General features: G+C 44.1%; 2 protein-coding genes across 5 annotated transcripts in view; one reads left to right on the top strand and one right to left on the bottom strand.

Annotated features, from left to right (window-relative positions):
* The window catches only part of ABCC5 (ATP binding cassette subfamily C member 5), a 171,412-nt gene extending 157,371 nt beyond the window's left edge, over positions 1 to 14,041 (bottom strand). For all 4 annotated transcript variants that reach the window (XM_036122454.2, XM_036122456.2, XM_078068317.1 and 1 more), the window contains exon 1: positions 13,926 to 14,041. The gene's annotated coding sequence lies outside the window, so the exon portion shown is untranslated. The remainder of the gene's footprint in view (positions 1 to 13,925) is intronic.
* Positions 14,042 to 14,128: 87 nt separating this feature from the next.
* Positions 14,129 to 22,891, top strand: EIF2B5 (eukaryotic translation initiation factor 2B subunit epsilon). Its single transcript, XM_036122473.2, has 16 exons — positions 14,129 to 14,381; positions 15,409 to 15,533; positions 16,377 to 16,562; positions 16,656 to 16,833; positions 17,128 to 17,208; positions 17,425 to 17,502; positions 17,985 to 18,297; positions 19,349 to 19,494; positions 19,719 to 19,860; positions 19,983 to 20,084; positions 20,267 to 20,374; positions 20,561 to 20,651; positions 20,953 to 21,076; positions 21,652 to 21,777; positions 22,196 to 22,306; positions 22,460 to 22,891. The coding sequence occupies exons 1-16, from the start codon at positions 14,190 to 14,192 to the stop codon at positions 22,517 to 22,519; spliced, it is 2,163 nt and encodes a 720-aa protein (XP_035978366.2). The 5' UTR covers positions 14,129 to 14,189; the 3' UTR covers positions 22,520 to 22,891.
* The last annotated feature ends 340 nt before the right edge of the window (positions 22,892 to 23,231 follow it).

Raw genomic sequence — 23,231 nt, 5'->3', positions numbered from 1 at the left:
GTCATAACAGACTATTCTCTTACTTTCAAGTCCAATGTGACAACAGTCCTGTCTGGGAAGTTTTAATTTTCTTAGGCATTTTATTTTATTTTTTGAAGGTTTTATTTATTTTTATTTTAGAGAGAGAGTGAGCATGAGCAGGGAGGAGCAGAGAGAGAGAGAGTGGGAGATAATCTCTAGCAGATTCTGTGCTGAGCACAGAGCCCAATGCAGGGCTCGATCCCAGGACCCTGAGATCATGACCTGAGTCAAAACCAAGAGTAGGTCGTTCAACCTACAGAACCACCCAGGCTCCCCTCTTTGGCATTTTGAAAGACCTATTTCTTACTTGTAGATTCTTTTATTCATCTTTTTCATTATTGTACAGGCATACTGCAAAGATATTGCAGGTTAGGTTCCAGACCACCACAATAAAGCAAATATCACAATAAAATGAGTCAATAAATTTTTTGGTTTCCCAGTAGATATAAGTTATGTTTACACTATACTGTAGTCTATTGAGTTTGCAATAGCATTATAGCTATTTCAGTCAGTTGAGCATCTGCTTTCAGCTCAGATCATGATCGCAGGGTCCTGGGATTGAGCCCCGCATCAGGCTCTCTGCTCAGCAGGGAGTCTGCTTCTCCCTCTCCCTCTGCTCCCCTTCCAACTCATGCTCTCTCTCAAATAAATAAATAAATAAATCTTAAAAAAGTACATACCTTAATTTAAAAGTACTTTATGCTAAAACATGCTAACCATCATCTGAGCTTTCAGCAAGTTGTAATCTTTTGGCTTCGGAGGATCTTGCCTCAATGCTGATGGCTGCTGACTGCTCAGGGTGGTGGTTGCTGAAAGCTGGGGTGCCTGCGGCAATTTCTTGACGACAACAGTAAATTTGCCACATCAACTGACTTTCTCTTTCACAATAATTTCTCTGTAGCATTCAATGCTGTTTGATAGCATTTAACCCACGGTGGAACTTCTTTCAAAATTGGAGACAGTCCTCTCAAATCCTCAGTTTAGTAGTATTCTAAAACCTTTGTTGTCATCTCAACAATCTTCATAGCATCTTCACCAGAAACAGATTACATTTCAAGAAACCACTTTTTCTGCTCGTCCGTAAGAAGCAACTACTCATCCGTTAGTTTTATCATGAGATCGCAGCAGTTGAGTCCCATCTTCAGGCTCCACTTCTAATTCTAGTTCTCTTGCTATTTCCACTACACCTGCAGTTACTTCCCCCACTGAAGTCTTGAACCCCTCCCTGTCATCCATAATGTCTGGAATTAACCTCTTCCAAACTGCTGTTAATGCTGATATTTTGACCTCTTCCCATGAATCACAAATATTCTTAGTGGCATCTAGAATGGTGACTCCTTTCCAGAGGCTTTCAATTTACTTTGCCCAAATCCATCAGAGGAATCATTATCTATGTCAGCTACAGCCTTACAAAATGTATTTCTTAAATAATAAGACTTGAAAGTCAAAATTACTCTTTGACCCATGGGCTACAGAATGGATCTTGTGTTAGCAGGCATGAAACAACATCAATCTCCTCGTACATCTCTGTCAGAGCTCTTGGTGACTAGATACTTTGTCAATGAGCAGTAATATTTTGAAAGAAATCTTTTTTTCTGAGCAGTAGGTCTCAATAGTGGGCTTAAAATACTTAGTAAACCATAACAGATAAACAGATGTACTGTCATCCAGGCTTTGTTGTTCCATTTATAGAGCACAAGTAGAGCAGATTTAGCATAATTCTTAAAGGCCTTAGGATTTTTGGAATGGTAAATGAGCCCTGGCTTCAACTTAAAGTCACCAGCTACATTAGCCCTTTATAAGAGATTCAGCCTGTCCTTTGAAGCTTTGAAGCCAGGCATTGACTTTTCCTCTCTAGCTATGAAAGTCCTAGGTGGATCTTCTTCCAATAGAAGGCTGTTCCATCTACCTTGAAAATCTGTCGTTAAGGGTAGCCACCTTAATTAATTATCTTAGCTGGATCTTCTGGATAACTTGCTGCAGCTTCTACATCAGCACTTCACTGTTCCCCATTGTACATTTATGTTATAGAAATGGCTTCTTTCCTAAAGCCACATGAACCAACCTTTGCTAGCTTCACATTTTTCGGCTGCTGCTTCCTCGCCTCTCTCAGCCTGCATAGAATTGAGAAGAGTTAGGGCCTTGCTCTGGATTAGGCTTTGGCTTAAGGGAATGCTGTGGCTGATTTGATCTTCTATCCAGACCACTCACTTTCTCCATATCAGCAATAAGGCTATTTTACTTTCTTATCATTCAGGTGTTTCCCTGTAGTAGCACTTTTCATTTTCTTTAAGAACTTTTCAAAGTTTTATTTATTTGAGAGAGTGAGTGCTCAGGGGAAAGGGGCAGAGGGAGAGGGAGAGAAAAACCCAGGCAAACTCCACACTGAGCGCAGAGCCCGATGCGGGGCTCAGTCTCACGAACCTGAGATCACGACCCGAGCCAAAACCAAGAGTCCAACACTGATCCAACTGTGCCAGGTGCCCCAAGAACTTTTCCTTTGCATTCATAACTTAGATAACTGTTTGGTGCAAGAGGCCTAGCTTTTGACCTGTCTCAGCTTTTCACGTCTCAGCTTTTTACATGCATTCCTCACTAAGCTGAATCATTTCTAGCTTTTGGTTTAAAGTGAGGGAAGTATGACTCTTCCTTTCACTTGAACACTTAAAGGCCATTGGCCTAATTTCAATATTGTGTCTGAAGGAATAGGGAATCAGAGGAAAGGGAGAGAGACGGGGGTATAGCCAATTGGTGGCACAATCAGAACACACACATTTATTAAGTTGGCCATCTTATATGGGCACAGTTTGTGGCACCCCAAGACAATTATAATAGCAACACCAAAGATCACTAATCACAGGTCATCATAACAAATATAACAATGAAAAAGCTTGAAATATTGAGAGAATTACCAAAATGTGATAGAGACAAAAAGTGAGCGAATGCTGTTTGAAAAACGGTGCTGACAGACTTGTTCGATGCAGGGTTGCCACGAATCTTCAATTTGTAAAAAACAAAATCTGTGAATTGCAATAAAGCTAAGTGCAATAAAATGAAGTATAACTGTAAATGAGTTCAGCAAGGTTATAGGCTACAAAATCAATATACAAAAAGCATTATATTTATATACATTGGCAATAAATAACCTGAAAATAAAATTAGGAATCATAAAAAATAGGATATTTAGGAATAAACCTAACAGAAGTATGAGACTTATATTTTGAAAACTACAAAACACTGCTGAAAAAATTAAAGAGGATCTAAATAAATGGAAACATACATCATGTTCTAGATTTAGAAAACTTAATATTGTGAAGATGGCCATATTTCCCAAATTAACCTACAAATTCAACAAAATCCTTATCAAAATCCTAGCTGCCTTTTCTGTAGAAATTGACAAGCTGATTCTAAAATTCATATGGAAATGCAAGAGACTCAGAATAGCCAAAATAATCATGGAAGAGAACACAGTTGGTAGTCCTACACTTCCTGATTTCAAAACTTATTACAAACTAAAATAATCAAGATAGTGTGTTGCTGACATAAAAATAGGCATAGAGATCAATGAAATAGAATTGAGAGTTCATAAACAAACCCTAACATTTATGATTAATTTAATTTTTACAAAGGGACCAAGATAGGGGTGCCTGGGTGGCTCAGGTAGTTAAGCGGCCAGCTCTTGATTTCAGCTCAGGTCATGATCTCAGGGTCCTGGGATTGAGCCCTGTGCTTGTGGGGGTAGGGGGCCTCTGTGCTCAGCCAGGAATCCGCTTGAGGATTCTCTCCCTCTACCCCTCCCCCCACTCTCACTCTCTCTCAAATAAAAAAATAAATCTTAAAAAACAAAAAACAAAGGGACCGAAATAATTCAAAGTGGACAATGAGGGGCGCCTGGGTGGCTCAGTTGGTTAAGCGTCTGCTTTCAGGGGCGCCTGGGTGGCTCAGTCGTTAAGCGTCTGTCCTGGGATTGAGCCCCGCTTCGGGCTCCCTGCTCAGCAGGAAGCCTGCTTCTCCCTCTCCCACTCCCCCTGCTTGTGTTCCCTCTCTCGCTGTGTCTCTCTCTGTCAGATAAATAAATAAAAATCTTTAAAAAAAAAAAAAAAGCGTCTGCCTTCAGCTCAGGTCATGATCTCAGGGTCTTGGGATGGAGCCTCCCCCCCACCCCTCCCCGGCCGTATCAAGCTCCCTGCTTTGCAGGGAGCCTGCTTCTCCCTCTCCCTCTGCTGCTTACCCTGCTTATGCACTCTCCCTCTCAAATAAATAAATAAAATCTTTAAAAAAAAAAAAAACCAAAGTGGACAAACAATAATTTTTCCAGCAAATGGTGGTGGAACAACTAGATTTCAATATGCAAAAGAATGACTTTGGATCCCCAACTCACACCATACACAAAAATTAACTCAGGGGTGCCTGGGAGGTTCAGTCAGTTAAGCCGTTAAGCATCTGCCTTCGGCTCAAGTCATGATCCCAGAGTCCTGGACTCAACAAGCCCCTGGTCCAGCTCCCTGCTCAGCAGGGAATCTGCTTCTCCCTCTTCCACTGACCCTCCCCACTGCTCCTGCTCTTGCTCACGCTCTCTCTCTTTCTCTCGAATGAATAAAAAAAAAACCCAAACTTTAAAAATATTAACTCAGGGGCGCCTGGGTGGCTCAGTGGGTTAAGCATCTGCCTTTGGCTCAGGTCTTGATCCCAGGGTCCAGGGATTGAGCCCGGAGTTAGCTCCCTGCTCAGCGGGGAGTCTGTTTCTCCCTCTCCTTCCTGCTCGTGCTCTCTCTCGCTATCTCTGTGACTCTCTCTCAAATAAATAAAATCTTAAAAATAAAAATTTTTTTTAATTAACTCAAAGTATATCACAGACTAAAAGTAAAAACTAAAACTCTTAGAAAAACACATAGGGGGGCACCTGGGTGGTTCTGCCTTCAGCTCTGGTCATGATCCCAGGGTCCTGGGATCTAGCCCCATGTCCTTGGGCTCCCTGCTCAGCAGGGAGTCTGCTTCTCCCTCTCCCTTTGCCCCTCCCCCTGCTTGTGTTCTCTTGCTCACCTTCTCTCTCTCTCTCTCAAATAAAATCTTTAAAAAAAAAACTGCTTGTTTCTTTCCTTTTGCCTCCTTTCTGTTACAAATCCTCATCTCTTCTCAGGCAGATGCAGGCCTCAAACCAACTATGTTGATGTCATGTATTCAGAAAGATAGAGAAAAAAAGCACATTACTGGCTCTTAAAAATATTATCTACAATTAAACTAATATTATGACACAAAGTTTGAGGCAGTGATTCTCAATTTTGGGGTTACAGATTCAGGGAACCAACCAGGGTTGACAAATACACAAAGATTGTCTGCAGATGGAATAAACAGTATCATATATACGTATATGATCATATGTCATAGGATATACACAGAATATATATATGTATGTATAACTATTTTCAGAGGTGTTTTTAATTTCCAAATATATGGAGTTTTCTTAATTATCTTCATGTTATTGATTTCTAACTTAATTACACTATGGTTAGAAACATGCTTTGTGTTGTTGTGAGTTCAAGCCCCACGTTAGGCTTAGAGTTCACATAAAAAAAAAAAAAAAAGGTTTTTCTATGGGGTGCCTGGCTGGCTGGGTCGGAAGAGCATGTGACTCTTAATCTTGGGGTTCTGAGTTTGAGCCCCACATTGGGTGTAAAGATTACTTAAATAAATAAAACTTAAAAAAAAAAACAAAAAGGAAAAAGAAAACTTGCTTTGTGTCAAATTTTAATGTACACATGAATCCTCCGGGGATCTTGTCAAAATGCAGATTTTGACCCAGGAGATTTGGAGGGAGGCCTGAATTTTTACAGTTGTTTTTTTTTTTTAAGTAGGCTCCATGCCCAGTGTGGGCCTCAGACTCAGGACCTTGAGATCAAGAGTCACACGGTCTACCAACTGAGCCAGCCAGGTGCTGCTGAGTTTATACATTCCTTTTTTTTTCAGCTTATACATTCCTAACAGGCTTTCATGTGATACTGATGTTGCTCAAAGGACCAGAATTTTCATGGAAAGGGTCTGTATAACACCAATTCCTTGATATCTGTTGAGATTTGCTTTATGTGTGGTTAATGCTCACAAACATTCCACAGGCATCTGGAAATAATGTGTATTATTGGGGCGCCTGGGTGGCTCAGGCAGTTGAATGTCTGCCTTCAGCTCGGGTCATGATCCCAGGATCCTGGGATCGAGCCCTGCATTGGGGTCCCAGCTCAGTGGGGAGCCTGCTTCTCCCTCTCCCTCTGCCTGCCTCTCCCCCTGCTTGTGCTCTCTCTCTCTGTCAAAATAAATAAATATTTATTTAAAAATAATAATGTGTATTAGTCACTTATTGAAGGGTGATCTGTATATATCTATTAAATCAATATGGTTAATTGTGATATTTAAGTCTTCTGTATCCTTATTCATTTATCTTTTTGATCTACCAAATACTGAGAGCTTTATTTAAAATCTCTTACTACGATGGTGGATTTGTCAATTATTTCTTGTTGTTTTGTCAGTTTTTACTTCATATGCTTTGAAGCTTCATTTTTAGGTGCACAGAATTTGAAACATTTTATCTTCCTGGCAAATTAAAGCTTTATCATTACAAGGTGACCATTTTAATTTCTAGTAATATTTACTAACAGATTTGTTTTGAATAGTATTTGCCTGGTGTATCTTTTTTCATCTTTTTACTTTCAGCATTTCTGAGTCCTTATGTTTAGGTGTGTTGATTGTAAACAGCATATTGTTGAATTTTAGTTTTTGATCCAGTTTTTACATGAACAATAATAAGATCTTAGAATGTCTGAACTCTAATCATCACCTTCCTGACTTATATGTACAATTTAGCACTTTCTTTTTTTAACCCCCTCAATTTAGACATTAATATTATTTTATATCATCAATATTTGTTTAGATTTACTTACACATTTACAATTTTTTTTACTAGATCTTCCACTCTGCATCTCAGACCTTTGTTCTGGAATTTTCTCCTTCTGCTTGAGGTATATCTTTTAACAGTGCTATTCAATATGCTGTTCCAAATGGTGGAAATAATCAATATCTGCATTGTCCAATATACAAGCTGCCGGCCACATATGATTATTGATCACTTGAAATGTGGCAAATGTGACTCATTACTGAATTTTTTATAATTTTAATTTAAATAGCCATATGTGGCTAGTGGCTATTGCCCTGGACAGTAGAACTTAAGAAGTTCCATTAAAGGGGCGCCTGGGTGGCTCAGTCGTTAAGCGTCTGCCTTCGGCTCAGGTCATGATCCCGGGGTCCTGGAATCGAGCCCTGCATCGGGCTCCCTGCTCCGCGGGAAGCCTGCTTCTCCCTCTCCCACTCCCCCTGCTTGTGTTCCCTCTCTCGCTGTGTCTCTCTCTCTGTCAAATAAATAAATAAAATCTTAAAAAAAAAAAAAGAAGTTCCATTAAAAATGGTCTTTTGTTGATTAATGGTATGTTTTTGTTGATCTGAAAATGTATGTATTTCACCCTTGTTCCTGAAAGATAATTTCTCTGGGAAGGGAATTCTAGGTTGACAATATTTTCTCTTAACACTTTAAAGATGTTATGCTAGGGGGCGCCTGCATGGCTCAGTCGTTGAGCATCTACCTTCGGCTGGGGTCACGATCCCAGGGTCCTGGGATTGAGCCCCGCATCAGGCTCCCTGCCCCACATGCATCGGGCTCCCTGCCCTGCATGCGTCAGGCTCCCTGCTGGACGGGAGGCCTGCTTCTCCCTCTCCCACTGTCCCTGCTTGTGTTCCCTCTCTTGCTGTGTCTCTCTCTGTCAAATAAATAAATAAAATCTTTAAAAAAAAAAAAAAAGATGTTATGCTGGGGCACCTGGGTGGCTTAGTCAGTTAAATGTCTGCCTTCGGCTCAGGTCATGATCCTGGGGTCCTGGGATCGAGCCCTGCATAGGGCTCCCTGCTCCACGGGGAACCTGCTTCTCCTTCTCCCTTTGCCTGCCGCTCCCCCTGCTTGTGCTCGCTCGCTCTCTCTCTGTGTCAAATAAATAATTAAAATCTTCTAAAAAGTAGAATAAAATAAACTAAAGATGTTATGCTATTTTCTGGCTTCCATTTTGCTCTAGTGAAGTCAATCTAATTTCTGTTCCCCTTTAGATAATATATATTTTCTCTCTGACTGCCTTTAATTTTTTTTTGTCTTTGGTGTTTTGCAGTTCTGCCACCAGTAAGTGCCACAGTGTTGCTAACATCCTCTGGCCCACCAGACTCAGGATCTCCTTCTTGTCCAGGTATTAGGGAACCTCTGGTTATTTCTCCAGGTAGGCTCTTAATTTTTCTTTTTTAAAGGTTTCATTTATTTATTTGACAGAAAGAGACACAATGGGAGAGGGAACACAAGCAGGGGGAGTGGGAGAAGGAGGAGCAGGCTTCCCGCTGAGCAGGGAGCCTGATGCAGGGCTCGATCCCAGGACCCTGGGATCATGACCTGAGTCGAAGGCAGAAGCTTAACGACTGAGCCACCCAGGTGCCCCTCCGGGTAGGCTCTTTAGGAGGGAGTTACCACAGCAGAACCACAGGCACCTAGTGACCTGCCTCTGTCGTAACCCAACATTTCAGTTTTCCAAGGACTGAGAGTTTCCTTGAGTCCAGGATGCAGGAATTTCAGTGCTAAAATTGGGATAGTCCTGGACAACAGGGACAGTTGGTCACCCTACCTGCTTCCTCTCCTTCACACGACAGCCCTCTGCCTCCAGGAGCACACATGTCCCTTGGGGGGGGCTGAATAAAGAGCATGTCAGGTATAGTGTCACACTGTTCCTACAATCCCTGCTCCACCAGGATTCAAGACTCTGATAATCAAGCTGATCTATTAACCATACTTTTTTTCTCTTGGCAATGCTGTCTCAGGAACCCTATTGGCTCTCTCCCCATCCACAAAGCTCAAGCCATCTTCAAGAAAACTGGTCTCAGGGGCGCCTGGGTGGCTCAGTAGGTTAGGCAGCTGCCTTCTGCTTGGGTCATGATCCCAGTGTCCGGGGATCGGGTCCCGCATGGGGCTCCCTGCTCAGCGGGGAACCCGCTTCTCCCTGCTTGTGCTCTCTCTCTCTCAAATAAATAAAATCTTAAAAAAAAAAAAAGGTACCTGAATAAGTCTAAGGTAATTGCAGAATAGGTTCGTGCACAACACAGCAATGACCTCTAGGGGGTGGTGGTGCCCAACTCCGGCATCTTATCAAGGTCCAGCCCAAGTATTTTATGTCAATGACTTTATTTTCCCTTTTTTCCCCTCCCTTCTTCTCTACCCTTAAGTTTTTTTAAAGATTTATTTGTTTATTTGTTTGTTTTAGAGAGAGAGAGCCCGCGTGCACACGCAAGCAGGGGTGGGGGAGGGGCGGAGGGAGGGAGAGAGGGGGAGAGAGAGAGAGAGAAGCAGACTCCCGGCTGAGTGTGGAGCCCAACACAGGGCTCAATCTCACACCTAGAGACCACAACTTGAGCAGAAATCAAGAGCCAGATGCTTACCATTAAGCCACCCAGGCACTTCTTCCCTTAAATTTTTGAGTGAAGTTTCTTTTGAATAATCCCAGTCTGTTTTGTCTGAACTATAGAAGGTTTAGAGGATATTTTTTCCTCAACTCTCAGCCTGGAAGACAAAGAGGATTGTTATACCTATAGAAACTAGTTTTATCACTGAAAGTGATAGTGAAGATTCCAGGGAGGGAAAAAAAAAAAAAAGAATGGGAGAGAACTCAGACCTTTAGTTATTCTGTCATTTCCTAACAAGCTAGGACATGAACGTAAAAACCTCAGCTATAACATATTTAGAACCCTCAACTTTCAGAACAACGACTCCAGATCCAAAAGTAACTAGAAAAATAAACAACACTTGTGGCAGTGAACACTCGGCTCTAATTACTAAGCCACAAGTAAGCCCAGCTGAGAAGAACAAAAGGCTCTAAGATTTACTGTCAAAGTATTCTAATCCACCAGCTTGAAGCATGCAATCACCAGAGTCCTGACTCTTTTTTTTTTTTAAGATTTTATTTATTTATTTGACAGAGAGAGACAGGGAGAGAGGGAACACAAGCAGGGGGAGTGGGAGAGGGAGAAGCAGGCTTCCCACTGAGCAGGGAGCCTGATGCGGGGCTTGATCCCAGGACCCTGGGATCATGACCTGAGCCGAAGGCAGACGCTTAACAACCAAGCCACCCAGGTGCCCCTAGAGTCCTGACTCTTTAGTAATGCCTAGAAATGGCCAGCTCTTGTGCATGTATCAGGGGTACCCTGCAGGGGACATATTCTACCATTATTTTGATATCTCTGTAGTAGAACCTACGGAGGGAAAAAAAAAGTGCCATTTAGAAGTTAAAAGAAAACAGGAGAAAAAAACTTCATGACATTGGATTTGGCAATGATTTCTCAGATATGACACCAAAAGTACAGGTAACAACAACAACAAAAAGATAAGTTGGACTTCACCAAAGTAAAAACTTCTGTGCATCAAAGGACATTATCAACAGAGTGAAAAGGCAACCCATGGAAATGGAGAAAATATTTGCAAATAATATATCTGATAAGAGATTGATATCCAGAATATATAAAGAACTCCTACAACTTAAAAAAAAATTAAAAATGGTCAAATAGACCATTTCTCCAAAGATACACAATAGACTTTAATAGACCAGAATGCTGGTTGCCAGAGCTGAGGGAATGCGGAGCTATTGTTTAATGAGTACAGAGCTTTAGTTCTGCAACTCATGAAAAGAGTTCCATGGATGGGTGGTGGTGACAGTAGCACAACAATGAGAATGTCCTTAACACTACTGAACTGTGTACTTAAAAATGGTTAAGACCGGAAATTTTGTGTTGTATTTTACCACAATTAAAAAACAAAACAAAAAACCCTGCAAGCCTCAGCTTGGGAGAGACTGAAATTACTTTTATTTATTTGCTCAAAATTGTCTCATCAGACTCTCACTTACTGACTAGCAACAACCCATCATTCATTCAGCAAATATTTATTGAGCATGTGCCATGTGCCAAGTATCCTTCTAGACATCTGGGATACAGTAGTGAATAAAACAGATGGAAAGCCCTGATTTTCACAGAACTTACATTCTAAACTGATTGATATTCAAGACCCATTTTGAAACTTTAGCGCTGATATATTAATTTACAAAAAGAACCAGAACTGATAGTTGACCAAAGAAATACAAATGGTCTTTTAACATGTGAAAAGATGTTCAACATTTCTCAAAATAAGGGAAATGAAAATTAAAAGTACACTTCTTTTCCTCTATGGATTGGCAGAAACTCCGAATTGTTGACAACATACTCTGTTGGTGAGGCTGTAGGGAAACGTACTCCCATATATTGCTGTTGTAAGGACAAAAAGACACATTTTCCATGGATAGCAATTACGTAATAATTAAACATCTAAGCCTCAGCAGGCTTCCCAGTGAGTTCAACAGCGTTATCATTTGCCATGGGAATTGTATCCAATTTGAACCAGTCACTCTCCTTTAAGAATGAATTCTAAGAAATGAATGCAATTTATAAAGATATCAATATCAAGGATGCTTGTTGCAGCATTACCTGTAATAGCAAACCTGCACACACACACAAAAAAAGTCTGAACATTTATCAACACATACTCTTTCAAATAAATAAATAAAATCTTTGGAAAAGAAAACAAAAGAAAAATTTTTTAAAAACAATAACTCCCCATTTTCTTGTCCCAGTCAGCCCCTAGCAAACACAATTCTACTATCTGTTATGACTCTTCTAGGTACCTCATATAAATGGAATTATACAGTATTTGTCTTTTTGTGACTGGCTTATTTCATTTAGCATAATGTCCTCAAGGTTCATCCATGCTATAGCTTATGTCAGAATTTCCTTCCTTTTTAAGGCTGAATAACATTCCGTCTTTTTTTTGTTTGTTTATTTGTTTGTTTGTTTTGAAGGGCTGAATAACATTGTCATATGTATATCTCACATTTTGCTTATCCACTTATTCGTCAATGGATACTTGGTTTGCTTTCCATTTTTTAGCTATGGTGAATAATGATGCTATGAACATGAGTGTATAAATATCTGAGTCCCCGTTTTCACTTTTTTGCGGTATATATCCAGAAGTAGAATTGCTGAATCATATGGTAATTCTATGTTTAATCTTTTGAAGAACCACTGTCCTGTTTTCCACAGTGGCTATTCTGTTTTACATTCTCACCAACAGTGCACAAGGATTCCAATTTCTCCACATCCTCACTAACGCTTGTTATTTTCTGTTTTGTTTTGTTTTTTTTATAGTGGCCATCCCTAAGTATGTGAGGTGACATCTCATTGTACTTCTGATTTGTGATTCCCTAATGTTTAGTGATGTTGAGCATCTTTTCATGTACTTTATTGGCCATTTGTACATCTTTTTTTGAGAAATGTTTACTCAAGAACTTGACTCATTTTTGTTTGGATTTTTGTTGTTGTTGAGTCGATTAATTTTGAAACAAACATTCTCTCTGAGACCCATCTGAATCCCATTAAAAACCTCATCTATCCAGTTGCCTGTCTACAAAATTAGAAGGACTGGATTTATCACTCACCACCTTCCTGGGTCACAAGAGTCATTTAAAAATGTCTAAAACTGGACCTATTTTCTATATGCTTCACCACCACCACTATCACCATCACCCCACCTCTGTGTGTACACGCACCCGCAAATCACTAGTCCAATTTAGTCATCCTTTTTTCTCTTTCTGCCTATGGATTTGTAGGACAGTAGAACAGCATTCTCTTCAATGTACATAAATTCAATTGAAAACTTTCACTGAGTTGCCTTCTCTTTCCTTCTCGAGGCTAAATTTTCCAAAATCCTTAGGAAATGGTTTTTGCCCAGCGCTCTCATTCACTAGTATGGAGAAGAAATGAAAGATCTCCCTGGTCCCACGTGGAAACAACAAATCTAAGCCTTCTGAACCTCAAATCCCAACAAGCAAGGCGGGCATGGGTGGAAACAACGTTTGCAGAAACTCTGCAGGATAAGCGGATCGTGGAATTCGGACAGTTGTGGGCAGAAAGGGCGCGGTCCCTTGCTGGAAAGCTCCTGACCTACAAATGCCGCCCGAGCTGCGTTGCCTCGCTTCCACCGAGTCCCCACCGAGTCTGGCTCCTCAGCAGGCCTGGTTTTCTCCCCGCAGCCACCGCCTTCTTCCCCAATCCTCCCGCATCTCCCGAGCCTACGGCTTTGCGCCTCTATGCGCCTCTGTGCTCGCAGTTCCTTCCGCCTCCAGGGCTTAACTCCAGTCCCACTCAACTCTCTGGTCACCCCAACTCCACTCTAAGACAGAGTAGGGTTTCAATAAATGCTGATAGGCCGCATGAACGAAGAAATGAAGAAATCATAAAACAGTAACTTTTATCCCCACTTAACTTGGCAGAAAGACTGGAACTATGAAGTGGGACAGATTCGGTTCCAATACCAGTGCTTCCACTTAGTAGCTGGGGGAAGTTCACCCCTCTGAGAGTTCAAGAAACCAACGAATGAATAAGATGAACGAATGAGTAAGATGTTCTCGCAGAAATGTGTGAAGAATTAAATGACTTAATGTTTGTATCGTCCCCTGGCCACCATCAGCGCTCAACAGAATTACTACTCTCCCTACTGTATCACGTTCTGTATTTAGGTAGACTGTGAGTCCCCTGAGGGAAGGGGATGTCTGAATGGGTTCCGAGCTCCCCAAGGTGCCGGGTCACATTTACGTGACTAGAATGTAGATGGAGGACTACAGTTGTTAACATGCTCCGGGCAAAGGAAGATTACATATTCCGAATGGATCTGGCTCCCTCGCAGAGACCCCAAGTCCTACCATCCCTCAAGAATCTCGGCTTGCTCGCGTACAAATGAAGGCCTACTGTACCTGCAATTCGAGTCTGTGGTCCATTGGACTCCACCCCACCCCGCGCCTCAACCCGCCGAGCCAGCCCGCGGCGCACGGTTTGCTCCTCCCAGCTCACACCTCAGCCGGGGCCCGCGCCTAGGGGACACGCCTGCGCACTGCTCTCTCCCCGTCTCCTCCCTCCTTCCCCTTTAGTCCATCGCGTTTCGAGCGCTGGGTCCTTTTTGTCCCCTACTGCGAGCGGTGTCAGTTTCCGTGCGGAAGTGGTGGCCGTGAGGGAAGAAGATGGCGGCGACTGCGCCTGGTGCGGTGGCTAATCGGGCCAACAAGCGAAGCGGCCCTGGGCCGGGAGGCGGCGGCGGCGGCGGCGGGGGAGCCAAAGGGACCGAGGAGGAACCGCCGCCACCCCTGCAAGCAGTTCTGGTGGCAGATAGCTTCAATCGCCGCTTCTTCCCTATCTCCAAGGACCAGCCTCGGGTGAGGGCCGCGCGCGGGAGCAGCCAGAGGGCCCGAAGGTGGCCGGGCTGGGGCAGGTTATCCTTTCGGCTGCCTAAGTGAGGAGTGCTCTGGCGGATGGGCACTCGTAGTCCTGGCCACCTGAGGTTTGGAAGGCGTGCAGAGGGTTAAATGTAGAAGCAGTGCTTGTGAGAAGCCTTTACATGGGGATTCAGTGCTTCAGACGGAGGCTGTAATGCCTTTAACTGTGCAGTGGAAAAAGATCCTTGGGTGAATGGGAATAACACTTCCTTTTGCCTGCAAAAGGGTGGTCATATACCTAAAAAAAAAAGCAGACTGTTAACAGTCTAATCCCATAGTAACAGCCTTCTTGAATCTTGGAGGGTGTGCTTTTTTTCTTTCCAGGTTTTAATGACAGCTGGTGCCATCTGTCAAAAGGAGGACAGAGCAGGTTTAGTGGCTCGTTGCCAGCAGACCCAGTATTGTCTAGATACTGGGGAATTGGACCGAGTTAGTTTTAGGGATTGCTGGGTCACTCAGCAGTCCCCAGTTAAGTCAAAGACAGGGAGCTGCATTCAGTTCAGGAAAAATCCTAACTCCCACTCCTCCCAAAAAACCTAAAGGTTGTTCATTTGGGACAAGTGATTGGGGTGGTCAGTCTCTGACTCCCCTTAGAAAGGTATCAAGGAAGGAAATTTTATGGGGGAAATGGACTTATCATTACTTAAGTTTCTGGAGATATGATTGATTTTTAGTATTTTCCTTTGCCAAGGTGGCCTGCTGTTCTGTAGCAGCTATGTCCGGTGCTAAGCAAGTAGATTCCATGCTTACTATTAGATTCTCACCGTAGATTCTTATGCTTAGAGGATGCCGTGAACATCAAAGGCAGGGGCCTGATTACTTTTCACTTGAGAAGATAAAGTAAAACGATGGTGTTTGGAAACACTGGTAGGGAAGTGAAAATTGTGCTTAAGTGGAGGAAAGAATAGTACCTAGAGGCCTTTCGTGGATTCAAGACTTCAGACTTTTTTCATCTTCTGCCTTCCAGGTCCTCTTGCCCCTGGCCAATGTGGCACTAATTGACTACACTCTGGAATTTCTGACTGCCACAGGTGTACAGGAAACCTTTGTCTTTTGTTGCTGGAAGGCTGCCCAAATCAAGGAACATTTACTGTAAGGCTCTGCAACTTTTCTTTCCATGTTTCACCATTTTTTCCACTTCCCTTAGGATGGTTATAACTAAATAAGGGGAAATTGTGAGGGGAAAAATATGTCTATTTGGATTCCATCATAAGAACTAAGGGCTTTCTCTTCACTTATCAGGAGGTGAGCAGCTAAAGTTGTAACGAAGATTAAAGAATAGCATTTGGATTTTTTCTGAATCTCACTTATAAAGTTTTGTCCCGTAGGTTTTGTTTTTATTTAATGGCTCCAGTATGCAAGTTGCAAGACTAACATCTTTGTTTTTCCACTGAGCTTCTAAATATTGAGCTCTTTCTCATCTTTGTATTCCCAGTGCCTCGCTTCGTACAAAGTACATAGTAAACACTGTTAATTAACAAATGTTTGATGAAATCTTCTTGAAAAAGAGTGAATCTCAGGATTTATGGAAGTTCAGGGAATAAAGACTAGGATGTTAGCATGGTGTCCTTTAGACAGTTCCTAAGTTTGGTTTGGACTTTGATGGAGAGAAGTGGCATGGAAAGTGTGTTCCCAGGATATTTTGTATGCTCTAAATCTCAGCAGGATTTTGAATTCAAATCCGTGTTGGGGGACAGGTGTCAGGGTATGGAGAAGAAATAACCATGTTTCTCTAACCCATAAAACAAGACTGGTGACACAGGATGCTGAAAACATTAATTACAGTTCATAAATCTCTTTGAAGTAGAGGATGCTGGCAGGAACCCCAAAAAGCCATAGAGAAGGGGTGTGAATGTTGAATGGGTGAGAAAAATAGGGAAGCTCTACATGATCTTTATGCTTGATTTGCTCATTCCCCTCATCCCCTTCCTTTAGGAAATCCAAGTGGTGCCGCCCTACATCCCTCAATGTGGTTCGAATAATTACATCAGAATTATATCGATCACTGGGGGATGTTCTCCGTGATGTTGATGCCAAGGCCTTGGTGCGCTCTGACTTCCTTCTGGTGTATGGGGACGTCATCTCAAACATCAATATTACCAGAGCCCTGGAAGAACACAGGTCAGGATGGGAAGATGGTAGGGACAAAGGGTGTGTGACCAGCAGAGCCCTAAGACTGCTGTTTTGCTGCTCTCTCCCTCCTATACTTTATAGATTGAGGCGGAAGCTAGAAAAAAATGTATCTGTGATGACAATGATCTTCAAAGAGTCGTCCCCTAGCCACCCAACTCGTTGCCATGAGGACAATGTGGTAGTGGCTGTGGATAGTGCCACAAACCGGGTTCTCCATTTCCAGAAGACCCAAGGCCTTCGACGGTTTTCTTTTCCGCTGGTGTGTGGGTATCTGGGGTCCTTGAGGTGGGAGAGTGACAGGCTTCAGCAAGAGACAGGTTAAAGTGCTTATACCAGGCGCCTGGGTGGCTCAGTCAGTTAAGCGTCTGCCTTCAGCTCAGGTCATGATCTCAGGGTCCTGGGATCAAGCACCACATCAGGCTCCCTGCTCGGCGGGGAGCCTACTTCTCCCTCTGCTCCTCCCCCTGTGTGCTCTCTCTCTCTCAAATAAATAAATAAATAAAATTTTTTTTTTTTTTTTTTTAAATAAAGTCCTTATACCTTCTCCCCACAGAGTTTGTTCCAGGGCAGTGGAGATGGAGTAGAGATTCGCTATGATTTACTGGACTGTCATATCAGCATCTGCTCTCCTCAGGTGAGCTTTTCAGGGCCAGGGCTGCACATCCAAAGAGTAGAACTCTGAGTTCCACAGTAAATAGGTGTTGTCATCCTGACTCCAATATCCCATTGGGAACCTTTTTGGGATTCTGGCCCTTGTCCAGCTATCATAGGGTCTGATAGGTCTGTAGGGACTTATTTTTGTTTCCAGAGAATAGCACTCACCTTGGCCCCACCCACCTTCCCCCCACAGGTGCCTCAACTCTTTACAGACAACTTTGACTACCAAACTCGAGATGACTTTGTGCGAGGCCTGTTAGTGAATGAGGAGGTAAGAAGGCTCCCGGGCCTCTTTAGAAGAGGACTATGATATTATCCCATGCTGATGATAACTTTTGGTCCCCTTTTGTGTTTTATGGAGCCTTAGGATGAAGGAAAAGAGCTGCAGGAGAGAGGGAATCAGACACAAAAAAAAATTTTGGCTATTTGGCTATGACATTGAGGGGCAGAGGGGAACTTAAGGTTAAAAAGAGTTGTACCGGGCGCCTGGGTGGCTCAGTTGGTTAAGCAACTGCCTTCGGCTCAGGTCATGATCCTGGAGTCCCGGGATCGAGTCCCACATCGGGCTCCCTGCTCAGCTGGGGGTCTGCTTCTCCCTCTGACCCTCTTCCCTTTCATGCTCTCTGTCTCTCATTCTCTCTCTCTCAAATAAATAAATAAAATCTTTAAAAAAAAAAAAAAAAGAGTTGTACCTGGGTGTGTTCTTCCACTCTTACTTGCTTGGGCTACCTCCCTTTCCTTCTTCCCATTCAGATCCTAGGAAACCAGATCCACATGCACGTGACAACTAGGGAATATGGTGCCCGGGTCTCCAACCTGCACATGTATGCGGCAGTCTGTGCTGATGTCATCCGCCGATGGGTCTACCCTCTCACCCCAGAGGCGAACTTCACTGACAACACAACCCAGAGCTGCACTCATTCCCGGCATAACATTTACCGAGGGCCTGAGGTCAGCCTGGGCCATGGCAGCATCCTGGAGGAAAATGTGCTTCTGGGTTCTGGCACTGTCATTGGCAGCAATTGCTTTATCACCAACAGTGTCATTGGCCCCGGCTGCCACATTGGTGAGCACAGTGGGGAAGTCAGGATGGTCATTCTAGGAGCAGGAACCTGGGGTGGGGGGGTGTGTAGAGAAGGATACAGAGGGATAAGTCCCTGAGAATAAGGAACTAGAGTGGCTACCTTAATAAAGGAGGGAATGGGGATGTGAAATTTGTGGCCTTTAATATGTGGCCTGTGAGCCTCTTACTGGGTGACTCTTCACATTCCAGAGTACCCTATTCACATTCAGGACCAAGTGGATAATTAACATGCAATAATAACATCTGTTTGGTGCATTGCAGTTTACAAAGGGCTTTGGCATACATTGTTTCATTTATCCTCACAAAAACCTTGGGAAGTAGGTATTATTTATCTCCAGTTTATAGTCAAGCAAACAGGCTCAAAGAGGTTGTCTCCCTCAGGGTCATAGGTAATGAGAGGTAGTGCTAGGACTTGAATCTAAGTATTCTAAGTCCAGTGTTCTTTTTACTCAACCATAACTGCCTGGTTGGCCTCTTGGTAACTCACTTTGGTTGTAGGAATGGGATGCTTCTAATGGAACTGTCCTTTAAAAGAACAATAAGATTCTAATTCTAAAATGTACAAGAAGAGGGGTGCCTGGCTGGTTTGGTTGGTAGAGCATGCAACTCTTGATGTTGGGGTTGTGCGTTTGAGCCCATGTTGGCTGTAGAGATTACTTAAAAATAAAGTCTTTTAAAAAATTAATTAAAGTGTACAAGAAGAGATGGGAAATTTTAGTTCTGCTTCTAGATGTGGATATGATTCTAATAAGGTTCTTGAGTTCAAAGGGGTCCCCAGATATCTTGAAGGTTCTCAGGTTCTTAAGTCCGGTATATAGTCTGTGATTGTTGTAAACCTGGTGGAGGATGGTCATGCTAAGCACTGTTCTATCCTCGGGCTGGAGTGTAGAGGGGGAGAGGGTGATTCTGGTGAATTGGGGGTGGAGTATCAGAGCTGGATGGGAGCCATGCTGGTATCAGTCAGCCCTATCCTCCAGGAATGGCCCTGGTCTGGAACCCTGAGTGACCAGGAGTACTTCCTGTTCTGAGCCAGGTGATAACGTGGTGCTGGACCAGGCCTACCTGTGGCGGGGTGTCCAAGTGGCTGCTGGAGCACAGATCCATCAGTCTCTGCTCTGTGACAATGCTGAAGTCAAGGAACAAGTTACACTGAAGCCACGCTGTGTCCTCACTTCCCAGGTGAGACCTGCTCCATACTGCACAAAGACCCCAAACTGAGTGGTGGTCATGCTGAGCCAGAGGGGCCTTATGTCCACCCATGATCCAGCCTGAATTGAGAGTCCAAATCCAGTGGATTCATTTGTCTTCTAGTTAGCTTAGTAAAAATCGCTCTCGTTGTCAGGATGTACCTTTCCCCAACACACTAATGAAGCTGTGTCACCCACTCTTTTTGTGTCCCCTAGGTGGTGGTGGGCCCAAACATCACGCTGCCTGAGGGCTCGGTGATCTCTTTGCACCCTCCAGATGCAGAGGAAGATGAGGATGATGGCCAGTTCAGTGACGATTCTGGGGCTAACCAAGAAAAGGAGAAAGTGAAGCTGAAAGGTGTGAGGCTAATTAGGTGTGGGGCATCTGTGTGTCTCTCTGCCCCATGGGAAAACCAGTGTTTCTTCCTGGAGGGATTGTGCTTCTCCTATGCGTTCACTAAAGATCACTGCCTTTTCCAGGTTACAATCCAGCAGAAGTCGGAGTTGCTGGCCAGGGCTACCTCTGGAGAGCTGCAGACATAAATGTGGAGGATGAAGAGGAACTACGGCAGAACCTGTGGGGTGAGCGAGGCCTTATTCCTGTCACCCCCCCTTCCCAGGTCAGAATATTCTGATGAAGAGTGAACACTTCAGAATCCGCCTACTCGTTCATTACTTTATACATTCAGACAGGGCAGATATATTCCTCTCTGTCAACAGCTCTTTCCTTACTTTTCTTTTTTCTCACCCTTATGGGTTCTCAGGACTCACGATCAACGTGGAAGAAGAGAGTGAAACTGAAAGTGAGCAGAGTATGGATTCCGAGGAGCTAGATAGCCGAGCAGGCTCCCCACAGATGGATGACATCAAAGGTGATTGGCCAGGGGAGCAGTGTGCTGGGACAAAAGAAGAAAACCGCCGAGTTTGTTCTTTGTCTGGATCAACTAGCCAAAGACTTGTGTTTCTCCCAGAAGGGTTTGGTATAAAGTCAGGACTAGAGAACTTAAAGCATTCTGGAGTGTTACTGGTTCATGAACTTACTCGTGCTCTTATTTCAGTGTTCCAGAATGAAGTCCTGGGAACACTACAGCGGGGCAAGGAAGAGAACATTTCTTGTGACAATCTAGTCCTAGAGATCAACTCTCTCAAGTAAGACCAGCCCTCCCTCTTTCTTCTCTCCTCCGGGTAATCCCAGGCAGGTAGAGGTTCTCTCCTATTCCTTTCCCAAATAGGAACTGATTCCCTCAGCATCCCAAATGGACAAGGCCAGTAGCATTAGGAGCAAGGAGAGCATTAGGTTCCAGCCTCAGCACAGACTTTCCCCTGCCAAAGCCCTCCTCTTGCATGTGGTTCCAGCCGACTTTTCCCCCAGTGTCCTGCCAAAGTCATAATCCTACAGCAGGCTAAAAGGGCCAGTGAAGGCCCTGGTGTCACCTCCGTCTCCCCACAGGTATGCCTACAACATAAGCCTAAAAGAGGTGATGCAGGTACTGAGCCACGTGGTCCTGGAGTTCCCCCTGCAACAAACGGATTCCCTGCTGGACCCAAACCGTTACTGTGCCCTGCTGCTTCCCGTGAGCAAAGATCGGGGCTGGGTACAAGGGACTGGGTGGAGGCATATCCACGTCCTTGCCATGTTTCACTTTAAAGGAAATAGGGAGTAGAGGGTCTTATTGTGGAATATGTGTTACTTGTGGTTCCTTTCTCCTTGCCTTTGGATGCAGATTGGGTACTAGAGCAAACTTGGCTGGTCCAGAGAAGTCAAGTTAGGTTCAATACTGAGTGCTCTTTGAGACTCCAGGATTCAGACCATACTAGACCCCAAAGGTATGCCCAGAATAGACCTGGACTTTTATATTCTCCGACTGAAATGATTTGACCCAGAATGAGATCCTTTAGGCTGGTAATAGGTATTTTGAGGCAGCCTATAGCATCTGACCCCCTTTCACTTTCCTGGGAAATCTTTTCTTTTTTGCCAGCCCTGACTGCCAGGGTTGACATGATTCCTCAGGCCTGTATCATCTCCCTCTTGTTTTCTCATATCCTGAAAGTCCCATGTTTTCAGTATTGACTTTCTTTGCTATCTGGGTATAGGTGCATGCTCAGGAATATATTGCAGCTCCTTGCTCCCTTCTCCTTTCTTCCATAGCTGCTCAAGTCCTGGAGCCCTGTTTTTAGGAACTACATAAAGCGTGCAGCTGATCATTTGGAAGCATTGGCAGCCATTGAGGACTTCTTCCTGGAGCATGAAGCTCTTAGTACTTCCATGGCCAAGGTGAATACCACCTCAAGCCCCAGAGTCCTGGATTTGCTTGGAAACAGGTCTTGGCTACCTCCATGGAGACACAAAACAGGCCGACACGAATCCAGTATAGGATTTGATTAATAGCACCGTTCCACCCCTATTATTGTGCTGATTGCTGGGATAGTACAGCTGGGAGCCAGGCTAGTAAGGCAACCATTTGGGGATTATCCTGGCGACCCAGCACTGGTTCCAGAAATTATACCTGTCCCAGTAGCAGAGTGAAAAGCTCATTTTTGTCTCTTTTAAAAGCAACTGCTTGGTGTTTTAAAGGAAGCTGACAGTCTGGTAGAGAGAGGTGCTAAGATCTTGCCTCCTCTTCCTTTGTTATCTATTATATCTTGCTGGATTCTGCAAGGTCCCTGAGATCTCTTCTTTTGGCCTTGTGCAGGTACTCATGGCTTTCTACCAGCTGGAGATCCTGGCTGAGGAAACAATCCTGAGCTGGTTCAGCCAAAAGGATATGACTGACAAGGGCCGGCAATTGCGCAAGAACCAACAGGTGAGTCAGGCCACCCTCCTGTCACCACGGTGGTTGTCTGGTCCCCTGGCTCTTGGCCACAGACTCCAGAGTGATTGGTCCCTGGGACTCTGTGGCTGTTAAAGATGTTTATATGCCCCTCCCTCAGTAGCTCTCCACTCTGCTTCCTTACAGCTGCAGAGGTTCATCCAGTGGCTAAAAGAGGCAGAAGAGGAGTCATCAGAAGATGACTGAAAAGCTGCACTGCCTGCTTCTGTGGGTGTGGTTGATATCCCTCCTGGCTTCTGGGCCAGAGCAAATGAGAAGCTAGTTGCAGAAGGATGAGTGACTGCGATCCAAGCGGAGACTTAAAGGAGCAGACGCTGGAACTACAGTATTCTTCCCACCGCCAGCAACCACGTGCCTCCCATCCTGACCGCAGAGTTGGGAAAAGGGAAGTTGGGCTGGAACAGAGCTCTGCCCAAGGAGGAGCAAAGCAGGCCCTGCAGTTAGAGGAAGCCCAGGGGAACACTTTTGTGCTCTGGCTTTCTCAGGGAACAGCAGAGAGCAGCTGGCCCTTTCTGCTGCTTGTATTTGTTAATATTAAAAAAGAGAGAGAGGGGTGTATTTGGTTTCTCTCCAATTCTGACTGATCAGCTCTTGATGTAGGTGACCAAAGAGTTCTGAACCTGGCCGCTTTTCCCTAACACCTAGGGGAGAGGGAGAAGTGGCGTGTTAACAGCCACTAGGTGGTACTGTGGTGCCTTGCTAATTGACCATTGCTCATGGGTAGTCAGAGGCTTAGATTCTTTTCCAGCCTCTGTGGACCAATTTGTGGTCCTGGAGTGGTGTGCCTGAGCCTGTTTCCATAGAGCCCTAGTCCAAACACTTTCCTGCCAGGGGTGATGATCCAAGCTATGTAAAGTCCATTAACCAACTGCCAGTCCCTCATATGCTTTGTCCAGTT

The sequence above is a fragment of the Halichoerus grypus genome, chromosome 1 (assembly GCF_964656455.1).
Source record: "Halichoerus grypus chromosome 1, mHalGry1.hap1.1, whole genome shotgun sequence".
NCBI lineage: Eukaryota > Metazoa > Chordata > Mammalia > Carnivora > Phocidae > Halichoerus > Halichoerus grypus.
Note: the sequence above shows the minus strand (reverse complement) of the source record. Positions and strands in the feature narration are given on the sequence as shown.

Excerpts from the sequence above, each read along its gene's own strand:
- EIF2B5 (XM_036122473.2), top strand. The coding sequence starts at position 14,190 with ATGGCGGCGACTGCGCCTGGTGCGGTGGCTAATCGGGCCAACAAGCGA. Across the intron at positions 17,209-17,424 it reads TCAGCATCTGCTCTCCTCAG|GTGCCTCAACTCTTTACAGA; the intron begins GTGAGCTTTTCA and ends TTCCCCCCACAG. Across the intron at positions 19,495-19,718 it reads GCTGTGTCCTCACTTCCCAG|GTGGTGGTGGGCCCAAACAT; the intron begins GTGAGACCTGCT and ends TGTGTCCCCTAG.